Source organism: Erythranthe guttata, chromosome 11, assembly GCF_056151865.1.
Source record: "Erythranthe guttata isolate IM_541 chromosome 11, IM_541, whole genome shotgun sequence".
In the NCBI taxonomy this organism is placed as follows: domain Eukaryota; kingdom Viridiplantae; phylum Streptophyta; class Magnoliopsida; order Lamiales; family Phrymaceae; genus Erythranthe; species Erythranthe guttata.
In genome coordinates, this window is record NC_142543.1 from 4,606,551 (window position 1) to 4,634,513 (window position 27,963).

The 27,963-nt window shown below is 31.5% G+C and overlaps 1 protein-coding gene and 2 long non-coding RNA genes across 7 annotated transcripts; 2 read left to right on the plus strand and 1 right to left on the minus strand.

Annotated features, from left to right (window-relative positions):
- Positions 1 to 829, plus strand: LOC148766831 (uncharacterized). Its single transcript, XR_016034411.1, has 2 exons — positions 1 to 102; positions 649 to 829. It is a non-coding gene; the product is annotated as an uncharacterized LOC148766831 (long non-coding RNA).
- LOC105962393 (agamous-like MADS-box protein AGL27) lies at positions 132 to 27,865 on the minus strand. Of its 2 annotated transcripts, none has more exons than XM_088825655.1 (7): positions 27,681 to 27,865; positions 25,213 to 25,279; positions 23,192 to 23,253; positions 23,004 to 23,103; positions 22,441 to 22,482; positions 22,228 to 22,266; positions 132 to 263 (listed from the first exon to the last, which is right to left on the minus strand). In XM_088825655.1, exons 1-7 carry the CDS (start codon positions 27,863 to 27,865, stop codon positions 192 to 194), a joined length of 567 nt encoding a protein of 188 aa, XP_088681781.1. In that variant the 3' UTR covers positions 132 to 191. The 2 variants fall into 2 exon arrangements, with proteins under 2 accessions (XP_088681781.1, XP_012842151.2); XM_012986697.2 differs by lacking the exon at positions 132 to 263 and adding an exon at positions 21,746 to 22,073.
- LOC148766832 (uncharacterized) lies at positions 18,015 to 27,900 on the plus strand. Of its 4 annotated transcripts, XR_016034409.1 has the most exons (6): positions 18,017 to 18,129; positions 18,953 to 19,120; positions 21,676 to 21,871; positions 22,562 to 22,642; positions 23,658 to 25,350; positions 25,745 to 27,900. It is a non-coding gene; the product is annotated as an uncharacterized LOC148766832 (long non-coding RNA). The 4 variants fall into 4 exon arrangements; XR_016034410.1 differs by lacking the exon at positions 25,745 to 27,900 and having other exon boundaries at positions 23,744 to 24,091; XR_016034407.1 differs by lacking the exons at positions 23,658 to 25,350; positions 25,745 to 27,900 and having other exon boundaries at positions 18,015 to 18,129; positions 22,562 to 23,416.
- The last annotated feature ends 63 nt before the right edge of the window (positions 27,901 to 27,963 follow it).

Genomic DNA, 27,963 nt, shown 5'->3' on the forward strand with positions numbered 1-27,963 from the left:
CACCGTTAAAAACAGAGGAGCAATATTTAACAAAAGTTCAAATACAGAAGAGGGGTCAAGCAACTTACACCATGCAACGAGGGCCTCGCTCACAATAAAGAGGTAGATATTCCTCTAGCACCTTTTATTTATTTTTATTTTACATATAAAAGTTTGGACGAGGTCCGGTGTTGTATGCTTCCATTTGTCGTTTAGCCGTCTGCGGCAATGTTGAGATCTATCACCACCTTCTTTTTCTTAGCACACTTATTGCCTTCAACAATCTGTAATATGTAAACAATTGTGTGTAATAGATTCATTTTTGTGATAATAACCTCGTTGAAATTTATATTCATAATTTCTATTCAGGGTTTCAACTTTAATAACCTCGTTGAAATTCTTTTTTTCTTCTTCCAGCATTTTTTCCTGTTCACAGAATATAAGCCGTTGTAAGCTTTTATCTTTTTTCACACACACACACACTGGAGAATACTCGGATAACAACAATTTCCCTGCAATATAATTGTGGCAAAAATAGATTTACGCACCTTTTCCCGAAGGCTTGACAGAGCATCCGTCGTCATTTTTGTCTGCATGAAGTTATAAATTAATAAATTCTGACATCACAATGTAGTATGGATGGAAATTAACTTTAATATGTTCTTACAGGTTGACAAGAAACTGGAAAGAAGTCTACTGATGTTCGAAGATTCTTACCACATAAGCTCAGTTCATCAAAAAGGTAAACAAAAACTACTGTATGAATTTGACTTCTCTAGTTCATGAAATGGCTCTTGAACAAACTTTACGAGATAAAAGCTAACAAGAATATCATTGTTTTAAGACAAAAGTTTGCTTGGTCCAAAAAAAAAACATAGGCAATCGAAGAAAAACATGAAACCTTAGTCGAACGTATATCCATTAATGCAGTCTCAAGATGTTTCTGCAAGAGGCCAAGGTCCGCCACACTTATCTTGTCAACATGTGGCTCCTTAAGTTCACTATGGGAAAGAAATATAACTTGCAAGTAAACAACCCCGAAAGCGTTGCAACAAAAACAAAATTAAATTATTCAGAAATCGGGAGTTACCTTCCAACAGTTTTGAGAAGCTCACTATATGTAAGATAATCACCGTTTCTGGAGTACAGCAGATCCTGCCCAATCAATCAATCACCTTGTGAAATGAATGCCCTTATATGTGTATATATTGAAGAACTTCTTTATTAAAACTATATTCCCATCTCTTATAAAGAGCGTCGGCTCATTCTATAATATTACTATATTTATGGCATTTCTAATCCATAGCTATCATTTCAGTGCAATTGTGGGGGATTTCAAATCTCTTCATTTGGACTTGTTTTAAATCCCAGAGTCCAAAGTGTCTTAAGGCTCCATTTGGATGGAATGATTTGATTTGGGGAAGAGATTTGAAATGACTATGATTTGTAGTCATTTGAAATCAACACGAGTTACCCATTTTATAACTAAAAGGGACGAGTGTGGATTTGAAACATTTCATCAGATCTCTCAATCCAAACAAGTGCAAGATATTTGTTATTATGGATTTGAAATCCCTCCTCCAAATTGTATCATCCAAACGGAGCTTAGAGACTTTACTTCAAACAAAAAATTGCCTTCCTACTTTGGTTAGAAGTAATGAATCACTTTCGATAGTAGATTTATTTCTATATGCGGAAGAAATATTAGGCCTCAAATATCACACGAGACCGATGACTACAAAAATTCGAAGCACCACATATCTCACAAGAATAAATATCATCAATCAAACTCGTGTATTTATTAATATCACCAATCATGTGGTTATATGACAGTCGTGAAAGATTACGAAATTATCTTCCCTATTTGATAAGCGATATTATTTGAAATTTCAGTAATGATCAACGTTTTCACAATATAAATATCGAGTAAGACCTGTGTATTCAGTTTTTCTTTTCTTTTTTTGTTTTTTTTTTCTTCCAAAATCCATTGTCGGAGGTGTGAATCTTACCTCTGTATCGCAACCATCTTTCTCACTTTCGACTCGACTTTGATATTGTTGCACGACCTGCGCCATGCTGTTATTGTTTAATAACAACAACATAAAAAAACAAAATAATATTGAGCTAAAACCAAAAGAAGAATAAGAACGCAATTGGAATAAAGGCAAGGCAAGAAGAAATGCAAAAATCTTTCACTACGAAACAAAATCATATGTACTTTATCAAACATGAAATATTGGAAAGCAGAAAAGGACACAATCATAAATTGTCTAGAGTTTGTAGTACATTCATTCCTTACAAACGTACAATATCTTTTGGATCGTACATCGCTAGTACGTACAATATCCATCTGTGCCTTTCTCGATTAAAAAATAAAATAACATTATATCTTGCTCGTATATATGGAACTCTTAAAAAAACGTGACCAATCAACCAATAAACAACATGAACTTCTAAATAAGCTCGAATTTTTCATTTGAACTCGTGTCTTAGTTACCAAGTGGAATACCATAGAGGGTTATATGCTTATATTAAAAGTACAAAAACGGTCGCATGCACAAACTTACCAGCGGAGGTTCTTACAGTTAGAAATCTACCAGCGTCAAGAATGTATAAATTAAAACATTACATCTATTTTGGCAGGTGTTTCATAAAAATAAATTAAAATAACTGTTTGCTTGCAAACTATGCGACTTCATTATTTAACATTCAAAAATTCCAAACACACCATTAAGCAACAGCTTGCTCTTATTGTCCTTCCCTATTTTTTTTTTAAATTAATACAAGGTAAAAAAACAAGAATTATCATAATAGTTTCAAAGGCTCCTTTACTTATTTGTTTTGAAATTATACTTTACATGGTAAAAAGAATAAAATATTATTCTTATCTTGATTCATGAACAACAATAATATTCTCTACTAATATTAAATTTGTTAAAGTAAGTACAAGCATTAAAATAAATAATTTGTTACAAATAATAATTTATGAAAAGTTATACAAAGATGGAAAGTTATATGTGATTCAATAAAGCTTGTCATATGCACGAGGATAACTCGTGACAATATAATATATATATATATATATATATATATATATATATATATATATATATATATATATAGATGGCTCTCAAAGCACATGACTATTAACAAATTAAATACTAATACGAAACAACTTTTTTCCCGAGTTAATATATCATTTTTTTTTTCAATGATTGAATGACAAATGCTAATGTTGTGTAGGAGCGTGTACGGGTCGGTACGGCTCGGTTTTTGCAATAAAGCAAAGACGTACCGACTATATTGGTATTTCATATTTTAACAACCGAACATGTCGGGTTTTTTTGGTTCGGTGTTAATGACGGTATCAATTCGGTTTGTTTTTTGTTTCTGTTTCGTCTATTGATTCACCATAAAAAAACGATTATTTGATTTACAGTGAATTTGGATTTTCATTACATTTGTTTGAAAAAAATAATTAATAAAAAACATGTCACGTGGAGGCGTTCGAATGATAAAGGCAGCTAGGGGAAAACGGTAAATATTTATACTATATATTACAGAAACGTATTTTTGTATAAATTGGTATTGTTCGGTAATTTTTTATTCCCCATACACAAATCGATATTTTGGGTTTTTTTTAAAAAAAAAAAAAAAATTAACGTATATGCAATTTTAACTGAAAACGGTGCATATTGGTTCCGCTTTTAATAAATTATTATCTCTTTATGTTTGTAATATGTTGAGATGTCTTTATCATTTTTTCCTTTAAATCACGATGAAACTGCAGGATCAATTTTTTAATGAATATTTGAGTCCTCTCTTTTTCTGGGTGCAATTTTGCACCTCAAATTCCTCCACCACCATAGGAGTACTTTTAATTTTCAAGTATCGAAATAGTAATTTTATTACCCGGTCCCCTTATTAATTCCTCTATTTCAGGAATATGAGAACTAGGGTTTTGAAATTTCCACAAACCAACAATTTCAACTCTGTATATAAACAAAAAGAGAATTCAAACAATTAAGGAAAAGAAAAAAGATTAGGCAGTGTTAATTACCTATTAGCGCTGCAATACTCATAAAGCTTTCCTCTCTTGGAGAAGAAAATGGCGGCCACGTCGACATCGCAGAGAACAGATAACTCCTTAGTTTTCTTAATCAGACCATTTTTTCGCTTCGAAAAACAAATCATTCTCGCACTGTTATCCTCGATTCGATTGATCTCTAGCTTCTTTTTCCCCATCTTCGGTAAACAAACGAAAATCTCTCTTTCTCTCACCCTTTTCTCTGTTCTTTTCTAGAGAGAGAAAATAAAATAAACTTTTGTAATTATTTTGTGGTTAAAAAAGCAGCCGGCTTTCCTCGCAGCAAATTCTTGTTACTCACACACTATGTCATAGTGTGTGTGTGTGTGTGTGTGTTGTTCACTTATTAGAGGAGGAATGGGGGAATCTGTATGGGAGGATAATTGGAATGTTTCCTCTTTGAGTGAACCGTGGGAGTAATTCTCCACTTTGCTGTCATTTTCAAAACAAAAAATAAATATTTAATACTAATATATATGTGTGATTACTAACGTGTGTATGTATATCAATAAACAAAACATATATATATATATATATATATATATATATATATATATATATATATATATATATATATATATATATATATATATATATATATATATATATATATATATATACGGGTCGGTCCCGGGTCGGTTCCAATAAGACCCGTAACCCGACCCAGAAACATCCGGTTCTAGAAAGTTAAACCCATTACCCGACCTAGAAACATTTAGTTGACTCAAACCCGTCCCAAACGGATCGGTTCCGGGTCCAAGACCCGCCAAACCCGTAACCATTGTCATCCCTAATTATTAACGATTATTAATCTCCTATTTTTCATCAATATATCTCAAATCTTAAGATATTTTTTCACTTTTGAAATAATATGTGGTAGGGAAAAATGATAGTATATATAATAAAATATATAATATATGATATAATATATATATATAAAAAAAGGAGTGTACACGTGGCGCTACGAGGGCGTATATACGAAGCAGACCATGCTATGTTGCCTTATCTCTGGCCCAATCCCTGTACGACAAGAAGAAAAGTAGCTTAGCTATGATTGGCTCCCAATTCCAGAGGTACATTGAATGTTGGGTAAATAGCACTTAACCCCCCTGTGGTTTCACCGTTTGGCACTTCGCCCCCCTGTGGTTTCGATTTAGGCACTTAACCCCCCTGTGGTTGTCAATTGGTAGCGGCCGTCAAATAATCCGTTAAAGTTAACGGTGAGTGCGTCTCACTCGCCCAAATTGAAGTGGTTGAATATTTTCCAAGCTGAAATTCTTTATAATACCCGTATTGCCCCTTTTCCTTCAGTGAAAAATGCTACACCAATTTCTCACTTTTCTTTTAATTGAGAAAAACAAAATTGATTTTTTTAAAATTGTATAATTTTTAATTTGTTAAATTAATTATTGTTTAAATTACATATTTTGAATTATTTTATGATCATTTACATTTTTAAATATTTTTCTATTCAATTTATTTTTAAACAAAGAGCATACATATATATACGTCACAAAAAAATAAATTACAAAATTAGAAAGAAAAATAAAATAAGACCATAATAAGGGCTGACTGATTTTATGAATCTACCCAATCTAAAACAAAAAAAAAACAAAAAAACAAAACAAAAAAAAAGAAATAAAAATGAAAACAAAAAAAAACAAAAAAACAAAACAAAACAAAAGAAATAAAAATGAAAACAAAAAAAAAAAAAAAAAAAAAAAGAGAGAGAAAAATAAACAGGCGGAAGAAACAAGAAAATGTGGACGAAGATGAGGAGTTCTATAACACGCCGCCGACCATCAACCCCTTGGTGACCCAACTCAACGCCTCAATTCAAGATCCTGAAAACTCATATCTCTTCTCTTTCTACAATAATATAAAAATACTTGAGTTTCTGAAACCGTAACAAATCAAATCCCCAACCAAAATTCTCTAAATATAACCACAAGGAACAGAGAATTATCAATATTCTTCTCAAAATTGAGGATTTCAAAGAAGAATCAAAATCCTAGGAATCAGAGATGCCGCCACAGAAGACGGAAAAACGCGAACAATGGGTTCTGAGATGAAATCCCTGGGTTTTTTTTTTTTTGTCTTTTTTTATCTAATTTTCTGGGAATTTTTTCAATATATTGTGGGGAATTCTTGATTTGTTCCCCGAGGTTTATCGGCTTAACCCTAAATCATAAACCAGAGGGAGAAAAAATTATGTGTGTTCTGAAGGGGCTGGAATACTTGGCGCATTTGTAGGCGAGGTGAAAAAAGAGATGACTGGGTGTTAAGAAGTTATAAAAATTGTAGTTTAGTCCTATGAATTTAGTTTATTTATCATTAAATCATATTGAATTTGTATTTATCTATAAAGGAAACCTGCAAATAGTAGAAAATTAAGAGGGCATTTCAGACATTTAACTTTTTCCGTTAGTTTATTTGACGGCCGCTACCAATGGACAACCACATGGGGGTTAAGTGCCTAAATCGAAACCACAGGGGGGCGAAGTGCCAAACGGTGAAACCACAGGGGGGTTAAGTGCTATTTACCCTTGAATGTTAAATAACAAAAAACAGCCCTTTTTTTTTTTTTTTTTTATTTAATTTTCAACCAAAACTAGGAAAATCTCTGCTGTATCACAACTGAAAACGTGTTACGTCATACGAAGTGGGCCCTAAATATTATTTGTAACACAACTCACCCACTCAATTCAATTTATATTTTAAATCTTGAGGTTTTTTACATAAGTCCTCAACCAAACATCTTTATTATTCTAGGTTTAGGGACTATATTTCTTTCATTAATAAACCCACTCATTTAATATTTATTATAAATAAAGGAAACATTCATGTATATGCCAATATTACCCTCGACCATTTATACTCAATTTTTAATTGTAACCCCAATTTAATCAATTTTGTTAAAAAAAATCAACTTTGACCACAAAAAATCAATTTTGACTTTTTTTTAGCATACTTTAATATACTCCAATTTTATCCTTAACTTAATTTAATCTCAATTTAACCCCAAATTTCACAAATTATTCAATTTTGACCCAATTATTTTTTTCAAAAAAAAAATTCAAAAAAAAATAAATTTTGCCGCCGGATTCCGGCGTTGACTTTTCAAAAAAAAAACTTGTTTCGGAGTTTTTAGCCGGTTTCTGGCGTTGACTTTTTTTTTTCCTTTTTTTATTTTTTTTTTCTTCCGGATTTTTTCTCCGGTTTCTGGCGGTCTCCGACGTTGAATTTTTTTAGTGTTTTCTTTTTTTTTTGTTTGTTTTTTTTTTTTATTTTTTACGTCTGCCGCTAAAGTTAGCCGTAATTGTGCTATCACTGACAGTAAATTAATGTAATTATACTATAATGATAGTTAATTAACGTAATTGTACAGCCGTTGACAATACATTAGTGTATATTTTTACACTTAATTGTACCTTTTAATTGTAGCTTTTGGGTGTGTTTTACGATAATTGGTGCTTAAAATGGTTATTATTTGTATTTTAGGTACAAATCGAAGAATTGGCAACTTATGGGGTAAAAACTGCAAATTCGGAGAAAAAGTGGGCCAAAAGTAAAAAAATCAAAACTCTGAAGAATTAAAGATCGGACGGCCGTCCGGATTTCAGAGTTATTTCTCGCACGGGCGTCCGGATTAACGAAGTGGCGCAGTGAAGGAAGTTTAATTTCACAAGGAAACCGCCCTCTTATATTTTTGCACCCTATTTAAAGGCCAAAAAAACACACAATTAGGAATCTATCTTTTTACACGCGTTCTAGGAGCAAGAGAACGGAGCAACGAAGACGAAGACTTGACGATTCTTCATCATAGTTCTCCCTTTACTTTTGTTCATAACTTTTATGATTTTTCGTATTTTTATTATGCTTTTCGTAGAGAACATGAGTAGCTAAGTTTTTATTCTAGGATTTTGTCGGAACCCTATGTGGTGATTCGAACCTATTTTTCTAATATTATGCAAGTTTAAATTCATTGATTATTTCTCCTATTTGATCTTATTTAGCGCATGAAAGTAGCTAATTTATGTTGCTATATGTTATTGTTAGAATTGATGGACATATCGTTTTAATAATTAGAACAAGGATAGGAGAGCCTTCGATTAGTTTTCACCGGATGAGTGTGTTAATTGCATGTGTTATCGTAGACATACAGATAATACCTTAGGTAACCGTTTCCGAGACTTGTTATTTAATGTTTTATTCATACTAGGTTTGCATAGACATATAGTGAATCGTTTATGAATAATAGACTTATAATACACGCGACAGCGGGTTATGAGTAATTTCGTGTCTCGGGTTAATAATCAGGAATTGTAACTTGCATGATAGAGGTTTAATTGGGTGATGAATTATCGCATAGGGGGAAGATAAAATCCTAGATCCGTTTTTATATTGATATTGTCTCGTGATTATTTGCTTTCTTAACTAGTTTAATTGTTTTAATTGATTTAAATTGACAACCTTGCGTAGGCTGGATAAAAATCATAATTGTTAGAATTTGGTACTTAGGATTAGGTAATTTGAGTATTCCCTGTGGGATCGACATCCGACTCTCACGAGTCCACTTTTACTACGTGTTTGCGATACGTGCACTTGCGTGTTAGGTATTTAGCACCCAACACCAACCACAATAGTTTCTTTGTATTTCATTTTCCTCTCTCATCTGAATTTTCGCCTCCTAGTTTTCTGGCCGACGATGGTGTTTTTCGAAGTCATAATTTTCTCGCCGATGGTTGAATTTGATCAACTCCCGTTGGATTCCTCTCGTCGAGTTATTTAATTTATGGTAATTTTGTACATGTTGGAGCTCAGGATATATTCCTTTGTTCGTTTTACCGTGCGCGTATATTTCGACGAACTGTGGTTCTTCTTTGAACTGTAACTTATTATCTGGTGGTTGGAATTTAACGAGTTACCCACTGTTGGATTCCTCTTGTCGATATCTATCTTTGGGTGTTTAGTTTGTTTCAATTTTGATTGTCAAATTTTTTTATGTGATTTTTTCCATTTAAGCGCTATAAACCTTGGGTCGTTGAGGGCGGCTGGGATTTTGGTAAGAGACTCTTAGGGTGAGAGTACAATTTGGCGGTTTGGTCTAAAATTTCGTAGTATTCGCAGATATGATCTCTCTCCCTATCCCTCTTTTAAATTTCATTGATTTTGAGTGTTTTAAAGATTTGTCATTTTTTGTTAACTTGCCCTAAAATTTATTTGGAATAACAAAACACTCTATTCATTGTTACTAGTCTCCGCAAATAACATAACTAATTCTTTTTGTTTGATTTTATAAATGGAAGTTATTGATCTTTTCTTTGAACCAAAAACCCGGTTAAAGTTGTAGACGAATTTGACGGATTTACATCTACATATAACTAAAGTAATGTGTAGTAATCTGTAGCATATACATACAAAATTATTGTAGTTATATACAGTAACAAATACATGTTATTCTGTATTTCAATATGTCTTTATTGGTTACGAGTTGATTTATAATTTAAATATTTAGATTGTAAGTTTTGTTCTTGGTGTTGATGAAGTTTTTTTATATATAGTCGGTGATATTCGGAAATTTTAGCGAGCAGTACTCTTATGATAAGTCTAATTGTCGGAAAAGTCCTTGTATATAAAGTATTAGCATTTACCACTCTACGAAATTTAGTCAACGACATGAAACCCCCTAATCCATGATCGTGTGATACACTCACCAGTTATGCGACTGAGGGTGTATTTTCAGCCTGAAAAGACATAAATACCCTCTAAATCAGAAATTTCAAAAATTTATATATTCACCCTAGAATTTTTATAAGTCTCAAATGAAGTTTTCAAAAATTTTAATTCAGTCCCTTATAATTTCAATAAAGCCCTCTCTCCCATGATTATCTCCAGACATTAGTCGTTGGAACCCCAAACAGTGGTCAAGATTCTCTTCAAACCTTAGTTCTTTAATTTGGGGATTTTTTTTTCTCGCCGAAACCTAGAAGAATGGGGAAGAAGTTGTAGAATAAATTTCGTCGATTAATGGTGGAATCGAAGCAGAAGGCTTCAATTGTAGAGGAATTTGTCATTGATTTGAACCAATCCTTCAAGCATAGAGGAGAGAGGCGACGAAGATGGTGAATGGCGGAGAGGAGGAGCAGGTTGGGAGGGTTAGGGGTGTGCACGGGTCGGTTCGGTTCGGTTTTAGCCAAAAACCGAACCGATATATCGGTTTTTGTAAAATTAAAAACCGTGTATGTCGGTTTTTTATCGGTTCGGTTTCGGTTTTTTTCAGTTCGGTTTCGGTTATTTTTCGGTTCAAGTGTCAATATATATTCAAGTTGTTGTACAAACAAAAAAAATACAATTACAATTACTTTCACAACTTACTAATGCAATGAAAATATAAAATCTTTAATTTCATAGGACTTACGTAATTCAGATAATGTATTATGCTTCATTTTTTTTCCTACTTTCATCTACCACATTATTAAAACCATGAACTCAAGTAAATTTTTACTTACGAAATAAATAAAATACAATGTCTCAATTTATGAACAAATGCTTAGAATGAGACAAGTAATTGAAAGATAGAAAATAAATATTAGGGTAAAATAATACATAAATTATATAAAATGAAGTCATTTTATAGTTTCGGTTCGATTTTTCGGTTCGGTTATTTACCTTCCCACCATACCGAACCGAATAATTTGGTATTTCAAAAATAAAAAACCGTACATGCGGTTTGCTATTCGGTACGGTTTAAAACGGCTCGGTTTTTCGGTTTTTTTGCTCACCCCTAGGGATGGGGAACGTGAAAAGATGACTCTTTTTTTTTTTTTGACTTTTTCGTTTTTTGGTTTTATATTTAATATGTATTTTTTGTATTTTTCTATTTAAATATATTTGAGTTCTTATATATATATATATATATATATATATATATATATATATATATATATATATATATATATATAAATATTTATAATTACAAAAATAAAGAAATATACAATATTTATAAAACTAAAAGCAACTATATTATAAAATTCAGTACAATTAAATTACTTATAGAATTGTTTAAAAAAATAAAAAATAAAGTTTTATAGCACGAAATAATATGAGATTTTTAAGACTTATTTCTATTTAGTACATATTTTATTTCATAAAATTCCAACTAAAGGCACTATTTTTTTTTTAAAGATATAAAATAAAAATAAACAATCAGAAATATAAACATAAGAAATTTGTTTTTGGTATATTTTTTGGGGTGGGGAGTTTTTTGCTTGATCTTTTTTAGGGGTAGTTTAGTCGTTTCACTACAGTCAACGCGTTTGATATGGGAAATGGGTGATAGGCTAAATAAAGTCCATCATAGGGGGTATATGATAAATTTTTTTAAACATGGACTTTTACGGCAATTACACTTTGCAAAAGGGGTGTATGCAATTAACTCGTGATATTCGTGTATGTACATAATTGGTCGACCGTAATTTTGGGGTGTAAATAAAATGCACGCGGAGTCCGTGCCTTCCGTACCACCACAATTATGGTCATTCTTGGGTAAATCCCGCTCCTAAACCTCCCAGGAGGAACAACAACAGGTTCTAAGCCTTCCATTAGCACCTTGCCTGGTTAGCAAATCCATTCCTTTGCTCTCTGGAAAGGAGTGGCAACCCAATTAGCTAAGAGCAATTCCCAGCGTGAGGAAGATTCCGATCTCACTAAAGAAATGACAACAATCAACTATAGTCATTTGTAGTCGTTTTCAGTACAGTAAATATTTCCAAAAATTCTTTTAAAAAAAAGCATTAAAAAAATTAGTAAATAAATAAAATTAGAAAAAAAATTATCGGAAAAATAACAAAATAAAAAATAGATTTATAAAAAATCAGGAAAATAATAAATGTAGATAAAAAAAATATTGAATGCCGTTAGGCGAAAATTGCATACTAAGAGTTTAAGACAGTATAGTCCTTTTTTCCTTTTGAGTATCCAAAAGTAGGGTTGCGACTGGGTTAGTTTTCATCCTTCAACCGATTCATTACCGACCATATTTTTAGGCGGGTAATAATTTTTTAACCGAACCATTGGATTGGTCAAAAATTTCAACCAACCCATCTATAATGAGTTGGTTGGTGGTTTTCAATATTATCAAAGTTGGTTGACCGATAATTATCGATCAACCAACTATTTTATTAAAAAATATAAAATAAAGAATGTGTTTTTTTAATTATTTTGAATTTGTTAGTTATATTTTCCTTTTTAAATTTCTATTAATTTTTTTAAACTGATAACTGATGAGCGTGCAGTGGTATTACTCATAATGTGCTTATTTTTATTCCAAATATATTTTGATTTTTTTTAAGTGAACTAGGTGACATGTATAACCCGTCAACCGATACATTTCGGAACCAAATATTCGGTTGTCAACGATTAACCGACCCACAAAGATTGGGTCGGCAGCGATTTTCAAATTTGAGGAAAATTAGTTTGTCGTATGGATCGGCTTTTAGGCTGGTAATCGACCGACCCAACCCAGTATTAGTCCTAATTGGAACTACTTTAGTGAATGAGAGGCATGTCAAATGAATCCCAAATTTTTTGGACCTACCTCAAATTATCCAAAACTGTTGCATATTAGCGTAATTCGAATTTCGGTATTGATTTTATTTAGCACTTACTTAAATAAGCACAGTCAATAAGATATAAACTATCAAACAAAATAAATAGCTTTAACTCATTCAAATCATATATTTATTTAGGATAAATTACAATCACATCCAGAGATAAACTGTAATTATGAAAAAAAAAACTTCTCTTATTTACAAAATTACATTCAGCCTCTGTATTTTATTGTTGTCTTACATATCGACTATAACGGTGTCATATTAAATAAAAAAATTAGATTTGGTGGAATATTTTTTAGCATATCCCCAATTTACCGCTTCACACATGGCAGAATAAAATGGTTCATTTCAGAATTTATTTTTTTTTGTTACAAAATATTTTGATCTCGGTTCAGATCAGAAATAACTCAAATAATGGGCTAAATTGAAATTTCAGCCAAATCCACTTCACACCCTTTCAAATCCAAAGCAGCGGTCTACCACCGTCAAGATAATTTCAGCAGTGGTGGGTGAAAATGGATAATATCAATTTTGGGTGAAACTTGTATGCTAATACAAATAGGTAAATATGACATTTTCAATTGTCATAATCTTTTTTATTTATTTATTTAATTTTCATGTAAAGGGTAACTTGGACAATGCACATTCTCTATTAGGGTTTTGTTGCAACCGTTAAATGCAGGGTGAACATAATTTTCCAAAAAAAGAGGGGAATTTTCGTAACTGCATCTTAAATCAGGGGTTGGTTGTAATTCACCCACTTATTTATCCTTCTTAGAGCATCTTCCAACGTCGTTACTATGTTTTTCACCAAATCCTATTATTTGTGGTGAAAAAATGGGTTTATCTCAGACCTTAGCACACTTGCAAATTCACTACTTTTAGTGAAGAAATAGTGTATTTGGTCTCCCACCAATTCCATCAAATTTTGCACAAAATAATAAAATAATAATATTAAATCATTTTTCTATTTATAGATAATAGCATTTAGTTTGGTCTCCCATGGTATTTCACCAAATATATCACAAAATAATAAATTTATTGTTAATCATAAGTTTAGTATATTTTATTTTCAAAATATTGATTATAGATCCGATTATAAGCATATTGATTATATAATCTAGCTGGTCACCTTTATCCCACAAATGTGCTACCAACCTTTTTCTTACTTCATTATATTCTCCTTGATTTATCAAATTTCTGATAATACATATATTTATTTTTTAAACATATAACTTATTAGGGCCAAACATATTTATATTTATTTAAAACATAATAATAATAATAATAATAATAATAATAATAATAATAATAATAATAATAATAATAATAATAATAATAATAATAATAATAATAATAATAATAATAATAATAATAATAATAATAATAATAATAATAATAATAATAATAATAATAATAATAATAATAATAATAATAATAATAATAATAATAATAATAATAATAATAATAATAATAATAATTATTATTATTATTATTATTATTATTATTATTATTATTATTATTATTATTATTATTATTATTATTATTATTATTATAATAATAAAATAAATGTATTTATATTTTGAACACTAATTAATTAATTAATTAAATATATTTACTATAAATATGTATAAATTGGTAATCATATGAAATCAGTTAATATAATAATTTTATATGGTAATTATAAAATGGTGTTAATTGCACCAAATCTTATTTTAATTTCTATATTTAATAGGAAAAATAAGATTTGGTGGACAAAATAGTAGAATGGTGGAAGGGTGGGGGATGCAAATTTCTTCACCAAAATTTTTGTTGAAAATATAGAATTTGGTAATACGTGGATATGATGTGTTATGTGACACAATGAGAAATCAAAACTAAATCACCATAATTTTAGGTGTAACAATAATTTCAAATTGGGATATTAAAAATACTTAATTTAGGTATGAAAAATAGGATCGGAACGAGAGTGCAAGAAGCCCTTAAAATATTTGATAGAAAGAGTGAAATCAACTCAAGATATTTTATACAACTCTAAAGTAGTATTTCGCGGAAGGTGTTATTGCCCTACAAAATATCTATAGATACAAGTATTAAATATGTCAAGTGGAGATCAATTATTTTATGGGTAAATGACAAAAAAGCCCATCACATGCGACTTAAATGCATTTTAGTCCACAAAAAAAACAGTCTCTCAATTAAGCCCATCCCCATGTCTTTACTCTAAAATACCCTCAATAATATAATTCTTAACAATTCCACCTATTATGCTCCAACTTCCTTAATATTACACATTGACCCCGGATTTAAACAAATATATCACATTAACCCCCAAAACTTCTTTTTTTTCAGAAAATAATTTTTTTTCTGAACTGTTTTTTTTTCGGCCAGATTCCGGCGTTGACTTTTTTTTTTTTTTTTTTTTTTGAATTTTTTTTTTCCGGCCGGTCAACCACCGTTGACCGCCGGTCTCCGGCGTTGATTTTTTTTTTTTTTTTTTGAATTGTTTTTTCTTAGAAAAAAAATATTTTAATTAATATTACTGTCTTGACTACTAAATTACTGTCTCAGACAGTAATATTACTGTTTGGGACAGTAATATTACTGTTTGGGACAGTAATATTACTGTTTGGGACAGTAATATTATGAATATTATTTTTCCGAACAGTAATATTATTAATATTATTGTCTAAGACAGTTAAATTACTGTTGGAGACAGTAATTTAACATCCAAGACAGTAATATTAATTAAAATAAATTTTTTTTAAGGAAAAAAATTAAAAAAAAAAATCAATTAACAGTTAAGTTACTGTCTCCGACAGTTAAATAACTGTTGGAGACAGTAATTTAGCAACGAATACAGTAATATTAATTAAAAATATTTTTTTTAAGAATAAAAAAGTCAATTAACAGTTAAATTACTGTCTCCGACAGTTAAATAACTGCTGGAGACAGTAATTTAGCAACGAATACAGTAATATTAATTAAAAATATTTTTTTTAAGAATAAAAAAGTCAATTAACAGTTAAATTACTGTCTCCGACAGTTAAATAACTGCTTGAGACAGTAATTTAGCAACGAATACAGTAATATTAATTAAAAATATTTTTTTTAAGAATAAAAAAGTCAATTAACAGTTAAATTATTGTCTCCGACAGTTACATAACTGCTGGAGACGGTAATTTAGCAACGAATACAGTAATATTAATTAAAAATATTTTTTTAAGAATAAAAAAGTCAATTAACAGTTAAATTACTGTCTCCGACAGTTAAATAACTGTTGGAGACAGTAATTTAGCAACGAATACAGTAATATTAATTAAAATATTTTTGAAGAAAAAAAAAAAAAAACAGTCAATTAACAGTTAAATTACTGTCTCCGACAGTTAAATAGCTGCCGGAGACAGTAATTTAGCAGCCAAGACAGTAAAATTAATTAAAATATTTTTTTTAAGAAGAAAAAAAAAAAAAAAAAAAATCAACGCCGGAGACCCGGCGGTCAACGGCCGTTGACCGGTCGGAAAAAAAATTCAGGAAAACAAAATTCAAAAAAAAAAAAAAAAAAAAAAAAAAAAAAAAGTCAACGCCGGAGACCCGCCGGAAAAAAAATTCAGGAAAACAAAATTCAAAAAAAAAAAAAAAAAAAAAAAAGTCAACGCCGGAATCTGGCCGGAAAAAAAATATTTCAGAAAAAAAATTATTTTCTGAAAAAAAAAAGTTTTGGGGGTTAATGTGATATATTTGTTAAAATCCGGGGTCAATGTGTAATATTAAAGAAGTTAGAGCATAATGGGTGGAATTGATACGAATTAGGGTTAAAATTGGGGTCAAAATTGAAATTTGGGTTAAAATTGGTTAATTGATGAAATTGGGGTGTAAATCATGAAATTGGAGTTGAATTGGGTTTCAATGAATTGGGGGTAATTTTGGTATATATAAAGGGATTTTCCTTATTTGCAAATAAGTTTGAATGGCGTGGATTTATTTGAAAGACAAAAAAATTGGATGTCCCTATTTTAATTAAGTGCCCTTGTCATGGGCCTATTTGCCATTACCCCTTATTTTATTTTATTTTTCAAATATTACCTGATTAATTCGATGACACATTGTTTTCTTATTTCAAATTTCAAATAAACATGAATGCCATAATCCTGAAACCCCTAAAACTAGTAAAATATCTAATGTTATTGGAATAAACCTCATTTTTAGTTACAGTTAAATGTAAAGAATATATTTGTAATATAAATGACGATATTTAAAAGTCAAGCGAGATATATTTTATTTTGAAAGTGGAGATCTAATAGAGTAAAACGGGTACAAACTGGAGAATATTCCACATAATTTAGAAGATTCCACTAAATTTGATACCGTAAGGGCGGCGCGTAACAAGTCATAGTTGGGGTGGTTGTAATTACTCAAACACTAGAGATTTTTCATAATTTGACCTTAATTTACTTCTACTTAATTTACCCTTTAACCTCGGGATAGATGTTGCAATTTATTTATTAGATTAATTAATTAAGAGGAAGATTAAGGCTTTTATTCTATAAGATACTACACTTTTTTTCTTTTCTGATTTTATTTTAGGGTAAATTCTAATTTTTCCCTCGATATCACTTTACACCCTTCTACTCTCAATAGCATTGATTTGCTCCTTGTAATTTGGCTCGATATCATTTTATCCCCTTCTACTCTCAATTGCATCGATCCCCCCCCCCCCCCACTTGAAAAATTGTCTCAATGTGGCCCTCGCCGTTAGTTTTCACACCTTCAACCTTAACACCGTTTAATATAAGTTTGAAAATTACAAAAAAGCCACGCCTCTCAGTTTAAATAATTATTAAAAAATAAAAAAAAAATAACAAAAAAATAAATTGTGGCTGGCGTCGTGGACTATGTTTTCTCGTTGTCTTTAAATTTTTTTATTATTTTATTTTTTGTTTTTTTTTATTTTTTTAATAATTATTTAAACTGGGAGGGGTGACTTTTTAGTAATTTTCAGACTTAGATCAAACGGTGCTAAGGTCAAAGGTCTGAAAACTAACGGCGAGGGCCACATTGAGACAATTTTTCAAGTACAAGGGGGCAAATGGATGCAACTGAGAGTAGAAGGTGGTAAAGTGATATCGAGCCAAAGTACAAGGGGGGAAAGTGGAATTTACCCTTTATTTGATGGATATTTATATATACTTGTGATAAGCATTGACTGCCACGTGTAGTGCGTTTAATTTGAACAAGTAATAAAGGGTCAATCTTTTGAAGGGTTAAGGTGTTGCCATATATAATAATAATAATAATAATTTGAGTAATAAATAATAAAAATAATAATATAAGCATCAGCCACTTGGCTTAATAATAGCTCATCTCTACGCCTCTCTCTCTCTTTCTCTCTCCCCTCTCTCTCTCTCTCTCTCTCTGCCAACTTTTAGATAGCGGCAGAAATTCGGGGTAATGGAAGCTTGAATCCTCTATCCAAAGGCGGTGAGGTGTGGGGGTGGGTGAAGATGCGATTTTTTTAGGGTTTTTTATTTTAATTTTTTTTCTAATTTGTGCAAGTGGAAAGGGTTTTTGACGCATATGGAGAGAGAAAGCTTCAAACTTGGCATAAAATGTAAGCTTATTAACTCATTCGAAGCTCCTTCCATTTTTAATTCTTCTCTGATGTTCTATTTTCTCTTCGTTTTTAACCTGCTCGGTAAATTTATATCTCTGTGTATGACTGTGTGTGTGTGTGTGTGAATAAGTCTGAATTCGTGTACAGATCATATTTTACTTGACGAAAGTCTGAATCCGAGATCCATGTATGTACTACATATATATGCGTTTATGTGTATATACATATACATAATTGTAGAGGAATATGTATTTATATATATATAAAGCTGTGTATTATATAATAAAATACAAGGCTGTAAAAATTGGCAGGATATGTACTTTTTTGTTCTTCCTTTGGCTCTGATGGTGTCTTCTATTTATTTAAAATGGTGAAAGTCGTCTTGCACTCTTTTGTTCCGTGTCCTGCAAATACGAGAGAGACTAGTTTTAACGAGCTTGCAAAACAGAAATACTAGTATTGAATTATATATCAAATATGTTTTCGTTTCAACAATTTCGAATCGAAGCGCATTTTGCATCTCATGCATGTGATAGAGATATCTAAAATCGTAAAGAGTGGGAAATCCATATATTATACTTCATATATGTGTTCTCTCTTTCTCTCTCTTCTCTCTCTCTCTACCCCTTCGCCATACCAACTTTTAGATAGCGGCAGAAATTCGGGGTAATGGAAGCTTGAATCCTCTATCCAAAGGCGGTGAGGTGTGGGGGTGGGTGAAGATGCGGTTTTTTTTTAGGGTTTTTAATTTTAATTTTCCAAATTTTGCAAGCGGAAAGGGTTTTGATGCATATGCAGAGAGAGAACTTCAAACTTGGATTTGATGTAAGTTTATTAACTGATTCGAAGCTCCTCCATTTTTAATTCTTGTGTGATGTTCTATTCCCATGCAAAGAGGTTTTCTATTTCTCTTCGTTTTTAACCTGCTCGATTAATTTATCTCTGTGTGTGTGTCTGTGTGTGTGTGTGTCTGTGTGTGTGTGTGTGAATAAGAGAAGAAATACAAAAGAATCTCAAACAAGTTGGGCTGATTGTTTCTGAACTCGTGTACAAATCATATTTTCTCCACAAAAGTCTGAATCTGAGATCCATGTGTGTAATACATATATATGTGTTTGTGTGTGTGTGTGTGTGTATATATATATATATATATATATATATATGTGTGTGTGTGTGTGTGTGTGTGTGTGTGTGTGTGTGTGTGTGTGTAGAATTGCAGAAGGAATATATATTATATAATAAAATATAAGGCTGTAAAAATTGGCAGGATATGTGCTTTGTTCTTCCTTTGGCTGTCATGGTGTCTTTTATTTAAAATGGAGAAAGTCGTCTTGCACTCGTTTGTTCCGTGTCCTGCAAATACGAGAGACTCTAGTTTTAACAAGCTTGCAAAAAGAAATAGAGTATTGAATTACATATCAAATATGTTCTCGTTTCAATATTTTCGATTCGAAGCGCATTTTGCATCTCATGCATGTGTAGAGATATGTAAAATGTTCAGGCGTATGGAAAGTGTAGAGGGATTGGAAGCTACAGCATATTATACTTCATATATGGGTTCAAAAAACGGTTAGGCGTATCTATAGAGCCCTAATAAGAGATATTAAAGTAAGCAGTTAATATTGGTATTCCACCCTCGTGAATTGTTCTATTTTTGTTGAAACGTTATGATCGGTGTTAGAAAAGATGCTAGAATATAAAGATGAGCTAAAATGAAGCAATGTGTTTCCAATGGTTGTTTGGTGCTATTTTTTAGTACTTTGGATTTTGGAAACAAGTTCGAAAGGTACGTTTCCTTGTCTTACAAATTTTAATATCTTAAGTCCCTTTGCTCGACAACAATTTCAAATACCACTCAAGAAAATAATAGAACCACTTTAGAGGTGATTGACAAATTGACTAACAAGAAGAATCACTTTGCCTTTTAGGGGTGGACCTTCATCGGGACTTACCGAAATCCATTTTATGAGTTTTATCTTATTTAACATGTATTAGGTACATTTTTTTTTTCGAGACTTTAACATTGTGCGGTTTACAAAAGAAAAGAGATTCACAAAAGGTCTAATCAGGCTCAATAATTGGTTAATGGACAATATTGGTACAAATGTGATTTAATACATGAATCAAGATTTAAATAGAGCCAAAATCAAATTGTCGAATGTGGTACGAGACAAGGAGAACCTTTTTTAACTATTGTTATTTTCGTTTGATATCATTTTTTTTGTGGACACATTTCATGTTCGTCTAGAGTCACATGCTATGCAATAAAGAGGAGTTCTTGCCTCGAGGTTGCTATGAAAGAAAACGATGAAGTGTAGGAGAGTTAAACGTTTAGTAGATGTTGATTAAAAGTACGTTTTATGTTTAAATTTTAGTCTAAAGGGACAATTTTGGATGTGCCCATTCCTTTCAAGCCCATTTGAGAATGCCTATTCTCATTCTTGCATGTATTAACTAATCGATTACGATAAATTGGATCGGATTTTGCTGTTTTTTCTTCATTTTGAATAATCCGGTGTATTATGAATCATGTTTTTGGTATTGTTGCTACGTGCCTCTGAACTCACATGATATATAATCTCTATTTTCAATGTTGGTCCATTGGTTGAACTTATTAGTCGAACTTGGTAACTGTTTACGTGGTTTGAAAACCAACTCGACAGTGCCACATTTAGGTCTGTAGTTTAATCAAACTCCAAGAACTTTGGACCAATTAGTTGGACGGTCTGTTTTGATCTGTAGGGAAGCTCGTTTCCCTTTTTTTTTTCTTTTTTAATTTCTGAACTCTTTTCTATGTAGAAGGCCAAAATCTAGTCTTGCTCCAAAACCCGTAACTCTATTTTCATCTAAAACACGTAGCATGAAGCACAATGTTTCTAAATGCAGGGCCGACTAAATATCTCTCTTTTTCTTGGTCTCTTCTACACCAAAACTATGTTCCTAATAGTATTGAATTTTTTTAGACTCGTGTAGGATTTTGAGTGGAACTTGTGAGTACTAAAATGGCGAATGCAGGCATTAGGGCTAGTTATAATGCATAAACCACTTTGCATACGGGTGACCAGAATGTATAACTCCTGGAGTAGTATCGCAAGTTAAATCAATTATTCTAGTTAAGTGGGAAGTTAATATACCGTGTTTATCTTCTCACTCTTAAGAGTCACCGAAAATCAAGAACACTATATATTCCCCTTGAGCTTTACAATATCCTCTATTCCAAATAGGAAGAAGAGAACCAACTTGTTTATGTTTCTTCCCTTAAAACATCGACTTGGTACGTTTAAAAGCAAGTAGGAAAAATATGCATTCATCATCTAGTTTCTTTTCTTTCTCTACAATGTGAATCCACGTCAACAACTAAAGGAAGCCTAATTTTTCAGGTGAAGATTATTCCACCACGTTTGCGGAGATAGTTTTCTTTTTGTATGCAATGATAAAAGAGGCGTGGGCTAAAGCAAAGCATATATATTTTCCATATATGTTCAAGCGTAAAAACAGAGCAATATTTAACGGTGATACAGAAGAGGGTTCAAGCAGCTTACACCATGCAACGAGTGCCTCGCTCACAATAAAGAGGTAGATATTCCTCTAGCAGCTTTTATTTATACCTGCATGCATTTTTATGATTCTGCAGATGATTTATTTTTATTTTACACATAAAAGTTTGAAGGAGGTCCGTCCGGTGTTGTATGCTTCTATTTGTCGTTTAACCGTCTGCGGCAATGTTGAGATCTATCACCACCTTCTTTTTCTTAGCACACTTATTGCCTTCAACAATCTGTAATATGTAAAACAATTGTGTCTAATAAATTCATTTGTGTTATCATAATATATATATATATATATATATATATATATATATATATATATATATATATATATATATATATATATATATATATATATATATGCAGGGTTTCAACTTTAATAACCTCGTTGAAATTCTTTTTTTCTTCTTCCAGCATCTTTTCCTGTTCACATAATATAAGCACTTATCTTACTTCACATGAACCAATTGTCCGCAATAACATGCTCTATGCATCTAAGCTTTTATCCTTTTTCACTCACACACACACACACTGGAGAATACTCGGATAACAACAATTTCCCTGCAATATAATAGTGGCAAAAATAGATTTCCGCACCTTTTCCTGAAGGCTTGACTGAGCATCCGTCATCATTTTTGTCTGCATGAAGTAATAAATTAATAAATTCTGACATCACAATGTTGTATGGATGGAAATTAACTTTAATATGTTTTTACAGGTTGACAAGAAACTGGAAAGAAGTCTACTAGTCTACTGATGTTCGAACATTCTTGCCACATAAGCTCAGTTCATCAAAAAGGTAAACAAAAACTACTATATGAAGTTGACTTCTTTAGTTCATGAAATCGCATTGATATACCACACACACATTCATAACCCACTCTTGAACAAACTATATGAGATAAAAGTTAACGAGAATATCAATGTTTTAAGACAAATGTATCATTGCTTTGCTTGGTTCAAAAGAAAAACATAGAGAATCGAACAACTGCTGGTCTGAATGAGGTATGACCGTATGATGAATTTTCTCTTAGCAGAATACTTGTTTAAGTGCACTTTATATGTTTGGGGTCACATTTGTTTTCTACAGTTCATTGAGTAAACAAATTAGTAGAATATACAAAGGGACTGCAAAATATGATGGAGAGTGAAGATGAAACCTTAGTCAAACGTAACTCCATTAATGCAGTCTCAAGTTGTTTCTGCATGAGACCAAGGTCCGCCACACTTAGCTGCTCAACACGTGGCTCCTTAAGTTCACTATCGGAAGAAATATAACTTGTGAGTAGACAACCCCGAAAACTTTGCAACAAAAACAAAATAAAATTATTCAGAAATCGGGAGTTACCTTCCAACAGTTTTGAGAAGCTCACCATATGTAAGATAATCACCGTTTTTGGAGTACAGATCCTGCCAATCAATCACCTTGTGAAATGAATGCCCTTATATGTAGATTAGTGTGTATATTTTTGAAGAATTTCTTCTTTATTACAAATTTACAACTATGTTCCCATCTCTTATAAAGAGAGTCGGCTCACTCTATAATATTATTATATGTCTGGCATTTCTATAATATTTCGTCTGACCAACCCTGCCTTTTCTATATTGACATGGTGTCGACAGTCGAGTGTCGAGTGTATCCAGGGAGAGTTGGATTTTTAATATAAAAACCCAAAAAAAAAAAACGAAATTTTTGAAAATGAATCTCAAAATCTACTTTGAAACCATAATTTCCGAGTAGTCCTCTTTGTTTTGTGACAATCTTCGTGTTGTCCTTTGTGTTGTCCTTTATGCTGTTAATCTTGTTATTACAGCTCTTACTGCTCCGTCTTTTGTTGGGAACCCTAGGTAATGAAGAAATTGTTGTCGTCATGAACTAATAATATCTACTTATTCATAGACTCTAGCTCGAGGGGAGTGTTACGTAACTTAAGCAGTTCCAACTTGAGGTGAGCATTGGTGTCTATATATTATAGAAGTATTGAACCTCCTTAGTCAGGAAATTTTCATTTTAACTTGACCCTATATTTTGATTTTGTCTTTACTCGGAATCCAAACTTTATACAAATGTTCCTCTACTCCGTATTTTTTTTTTCGTCTTTTCACAAAGACCTAATTTTGTGTCGACTAATATGGTTAACTAGGTAGGTCGACCTCAGAGCTAGGTGGACTACTGACTAATATGTTGTTACGTATATAAATAAATAAATGTATAAATGAATGGATGTTGGTGGTTGACTAAAATCAACTATGTTGGTCGACTAATTTATCGTTACGTGTTAGAAGATTAACAGATCACAGATCGAGAAAGAGAGCGAGCAAACGGCAATAGATTCAAAACCATCTATCAAAGTATCATGAGCACTAATAGAAAAAATCTTCTGTCATCTGACCAGATTTTGTAGGCATATCATGAAACTAAGTAGATTTTCGAAAAAAGGAACACTAGAAAACAAATAGTGACTTAGAGAGCAATAGCTCGAGATAAGGCATATATTAAGAACGAGTAAATTAAGAATAAAAAGAAGGGATTGCAAATGAAAATTTAAACTTACGGTACATTCGGCTAGAAAGGAATTGATTTAGGAATTTCATATCCAATGCTATCATTTCAGTTGTTTTTTGAGCAATTGTGCGGGATTACAAATCTGTCGTTTCGAATCCCTCTGTCCAAAGTGCATAAGGCGCCATTTGGGTGGAATGATTTGATTTGGGGAATGAATTTGAAAGAACGATTTAGAATGACTCCAATTTTGAGATAATTGAAATCCACACGAATGACCCAATTTATAACTAAAATGGTGGAGTGTGGATTTGAAATTCTTCATCAGATCTCTCAGTTCAAACAAGTGCAAGAGATTTATTACTATAGACTTGAAATCCCTGTCCATATCCAAATGGAGCTTAAGAGACTTTACTTCAAACAAAAAAATTGCCTTCCTACTTTAGTTCTAAGTAATGAATCACGTCCGCTAGTAGATTTATTTCTATCTTTGGAAGAATTATTAGGCCTCAAACATCACACGAGACCGATGTCTATAAAAATTCCAAACACCACATATCTCAACGAATAAACATCAATCAAAATCATGTATTTAATAATATCACCCATCTATGCATATACGAGAGTGAAGTTGAATTATCCGATCGAACTCCTATTCTCAGATTAAATGACAAAAGACCAACAGTCATATAACATTCTTGAAAAATTACGGAATTATCTTACCTAATTGATAAGCGATAATATTTCAAATTTCATTAATGATCAATGTTTTGACAATATAAATCTTGAGTAAGACCTGAGTATTAAGTTTTTTTTTTTTTTTTGGTTTTTTTTTTTCGAAATCCATCTTCGGGCGTAAATCTTACCTCTGTATCGCAACCATCTTTCTCACTCTCGATTCGACTTTTATATTCTTGCAGGACCTGCGATATGCTGTTTAATAACAACAGTAACAACATGATCAAGGTATTATAATGCTCATGCCAAAACAAAATAATATTGAGGTAAAACCAAAAGAAGAATAAAAATGCAATTGGAATAAAGTTAAGGCAAACAAGAAATGGCATGATCTTTCACTAAGAAACAAAATCATATGTACTTTATCAAATATGGAATGTTGGAAAGTAGAAAGGGAAACATTCTTAAATTGTCTAGAATTTAGAGTACATTCATTCCTTACAAACAGACAATATGTTGCTAGTACATATAATATCCATTTGTTCCTTTGTCTTTCTTTTTTTGATTAAAAAATGAAATAAAAATAAATCTTCGTTTATATATGAGAATCTTAAAATGTGACCAATCGACCAACCAATAAGCAACGTGACACTCTAAATAAGCTCAAGTTTTCACGTCTTAAATAAAAAGTGAGGATTGTAATACACTTTTGTTACATAGGAACTAATGTAAGATAGGCGTAAGAAACAAGAAAAGCGATATCAAGGTGCAAAAATGAATTCATGATCAGTCGAAGAAAACATGATCAAAAGATGATATGCCGGTTACGAGTAAGAACTTGTAGCCAGTGTTAACTTGGAAGCTCGAGTACAATAATCTTCTTCCAACAAGACACGTTTTGCGTAAAGGGTCGTGAAATTACCCGTTCGAGACCATTTAATTCCTTGGGTTTTTTTCTTTTTTTTGGTTTTTTCAAATGTAGTCATCAGATGCAAAATATGTCTCTCTATATAGCTTGAACTTTGAAAAAAATAAAAGAAAGTTTAATGGAAGGACCAAAACTTGATAATATCCAGAGTGTGTGCTAAAAGATTGAACTTTTACGTTTATTATATTGTTGAACATTATCTTTTATTGAGGGTATACTGCAAATGCAACATCACATATATTATTTAGGGTAAATAGCACTTAATTATCCTTTGTGGTCTGGACTCTGTGCACCTAACCCCTGGTACTTTCAATATAGCATATAAACCACTCGTATTTTAATATAAGCACATGACCCCCTTTACTTTCAATAATTTCTTCTTTTTAATGCAGATGATTATTTACCACGTGAAATATCATAAGGGGGTTATGTGCTTATATTAAAAGTATAAAGGAGTTATTTGTACAAAGTTCAAACTATGGGGGGTCATGTGCGGGTCATGTGCTTATATTGAAACTATAAGAGAGAGTCATGCGCATGAAGTCCGAACCACGGGATTGTCAAGTGCTATTTAACCTACCATTTATATTAAATTAAAAGCACATATTAAACTATAAAAATATACTCAATATATAGAAATGTTCTGTTCTTTTATATAATCGATCATATAATTTAATATAGACATTAGAAATAATTGTTTGCTTGCAAACTGTTCAACTTTCATTAGTTAACATTCAAAAATATCAAACACACCTTTAAGTAACACCTTGCTCTTATTGTCCTTCCCTATTTTTTAATCCTTTATTTACTTATTTATTTTGAAATTATACTTTACATGGTAAAAAGAATAAAACAATATTCTTATTATCTCAATAATAAATTAATTGTGTTGAATAACAATAATATTCTCTAGTGATATTAAATTTGTTAAAGTACGTACAAGCATTAAACATAATATTTTTTTTTGACACTACAAATAATAATATTATTATGAAATAATTTATGAGACGTTATACAAAGATGGAAAGTTATATGTGATTCAACAAAGGTTGTCATATGCACGAGGATAACTCGTGACAATATAATATTTAAGATGGCTCTGAAAGCACATGACTATTAAGTATTAACAAATACTAATATGAAACAATTTTTTTCCGGAGTTAAATATATCATTTTTTTTCAATGATTGAATGACAAACACTAATGTTGTGTAGGGGTGTGTACGGTTCGGTTTTTTGCAATAAACCAAACACGTACCAACAATATTGGTTTTTCATATTTTAAGAACCGAACGTCTCGGTTTTTTGTCGGTTCGATGTTAATCCGTTTTGGTATGAATTTGTTTTATTTTCGGTTTCGGTTTCGGTTTCGATTTCGTTCGGCATAAAAATAATATTTGATTAACTGAATTTGGACTTTTATTACATTTGTTTGAGAAAATTAACAAATAACATCCGAAATTAACTAATAACAAAAACACCCCACATGGAGGCATTCGAAAGACAGAGGCACGCTAGGGAATTTTCAAGATCCGATCCTCTTATTAATTCTTGCTCTAAAAGATAGTAATCTGGTTACTAAAAATCTCGAAATCTTCTATTTTAGGAATATGAGAGAACTAGGGTTTTGAAATTCCCATCAACCAACAATTTCAACTGTATATACATAAACAAAAAGAGAATTAAAATAATTAAGAAGAAAAAAAACAGATTAGGTGGTGTTAATTACCTATTGGCGCTACAATATTCATAAAGCTTTCCCCTCTTGGAGAAGATAATGGCAGCCACGTCGGCATCGCAAAGAACAGATAACTCCTTGGCTTTCTTAACCAGACCATTTCTTCTCTTCGAAAAACAAACCATCCGAGCACTGTTATCCTCGATTCGCTTGATCTCCAGCTTCTTTCTCCCCATTTTCGGTAAACAAACGGAAATCACTCTTTCTCTCTCTCTCTCTCCCTTTTCTTTGTTGTTTTCTAGAGAGAGAAAATAAAATAAACTTTTGTAATTAT

Excerpts from the sequence above, each read along its gene's own strand:
- LOC105962393 (XM_088825655.1), bottom strand. The coding sequence starts at position 27,865 with ATGGGGAGAAAGAAGCTGGAGATCAAGCGAATCGAGGATAACAGTGCT. Across the intron at positions 23,254-25,212 it reads AAGATGGTTGCGATACAGAG|GATCTGTACTCCAAAAACGG; the intron begins GTAAGATTTACG and ends ATTGATTGGCAG. Across the intron at positions 22,483-23,003 it reads TGGAGTTACGTTTGACTAAG|ACAAAAATGATGACGGATGC; the intron begins GTTTCATCTTCA and ends TACTTCATGCAG.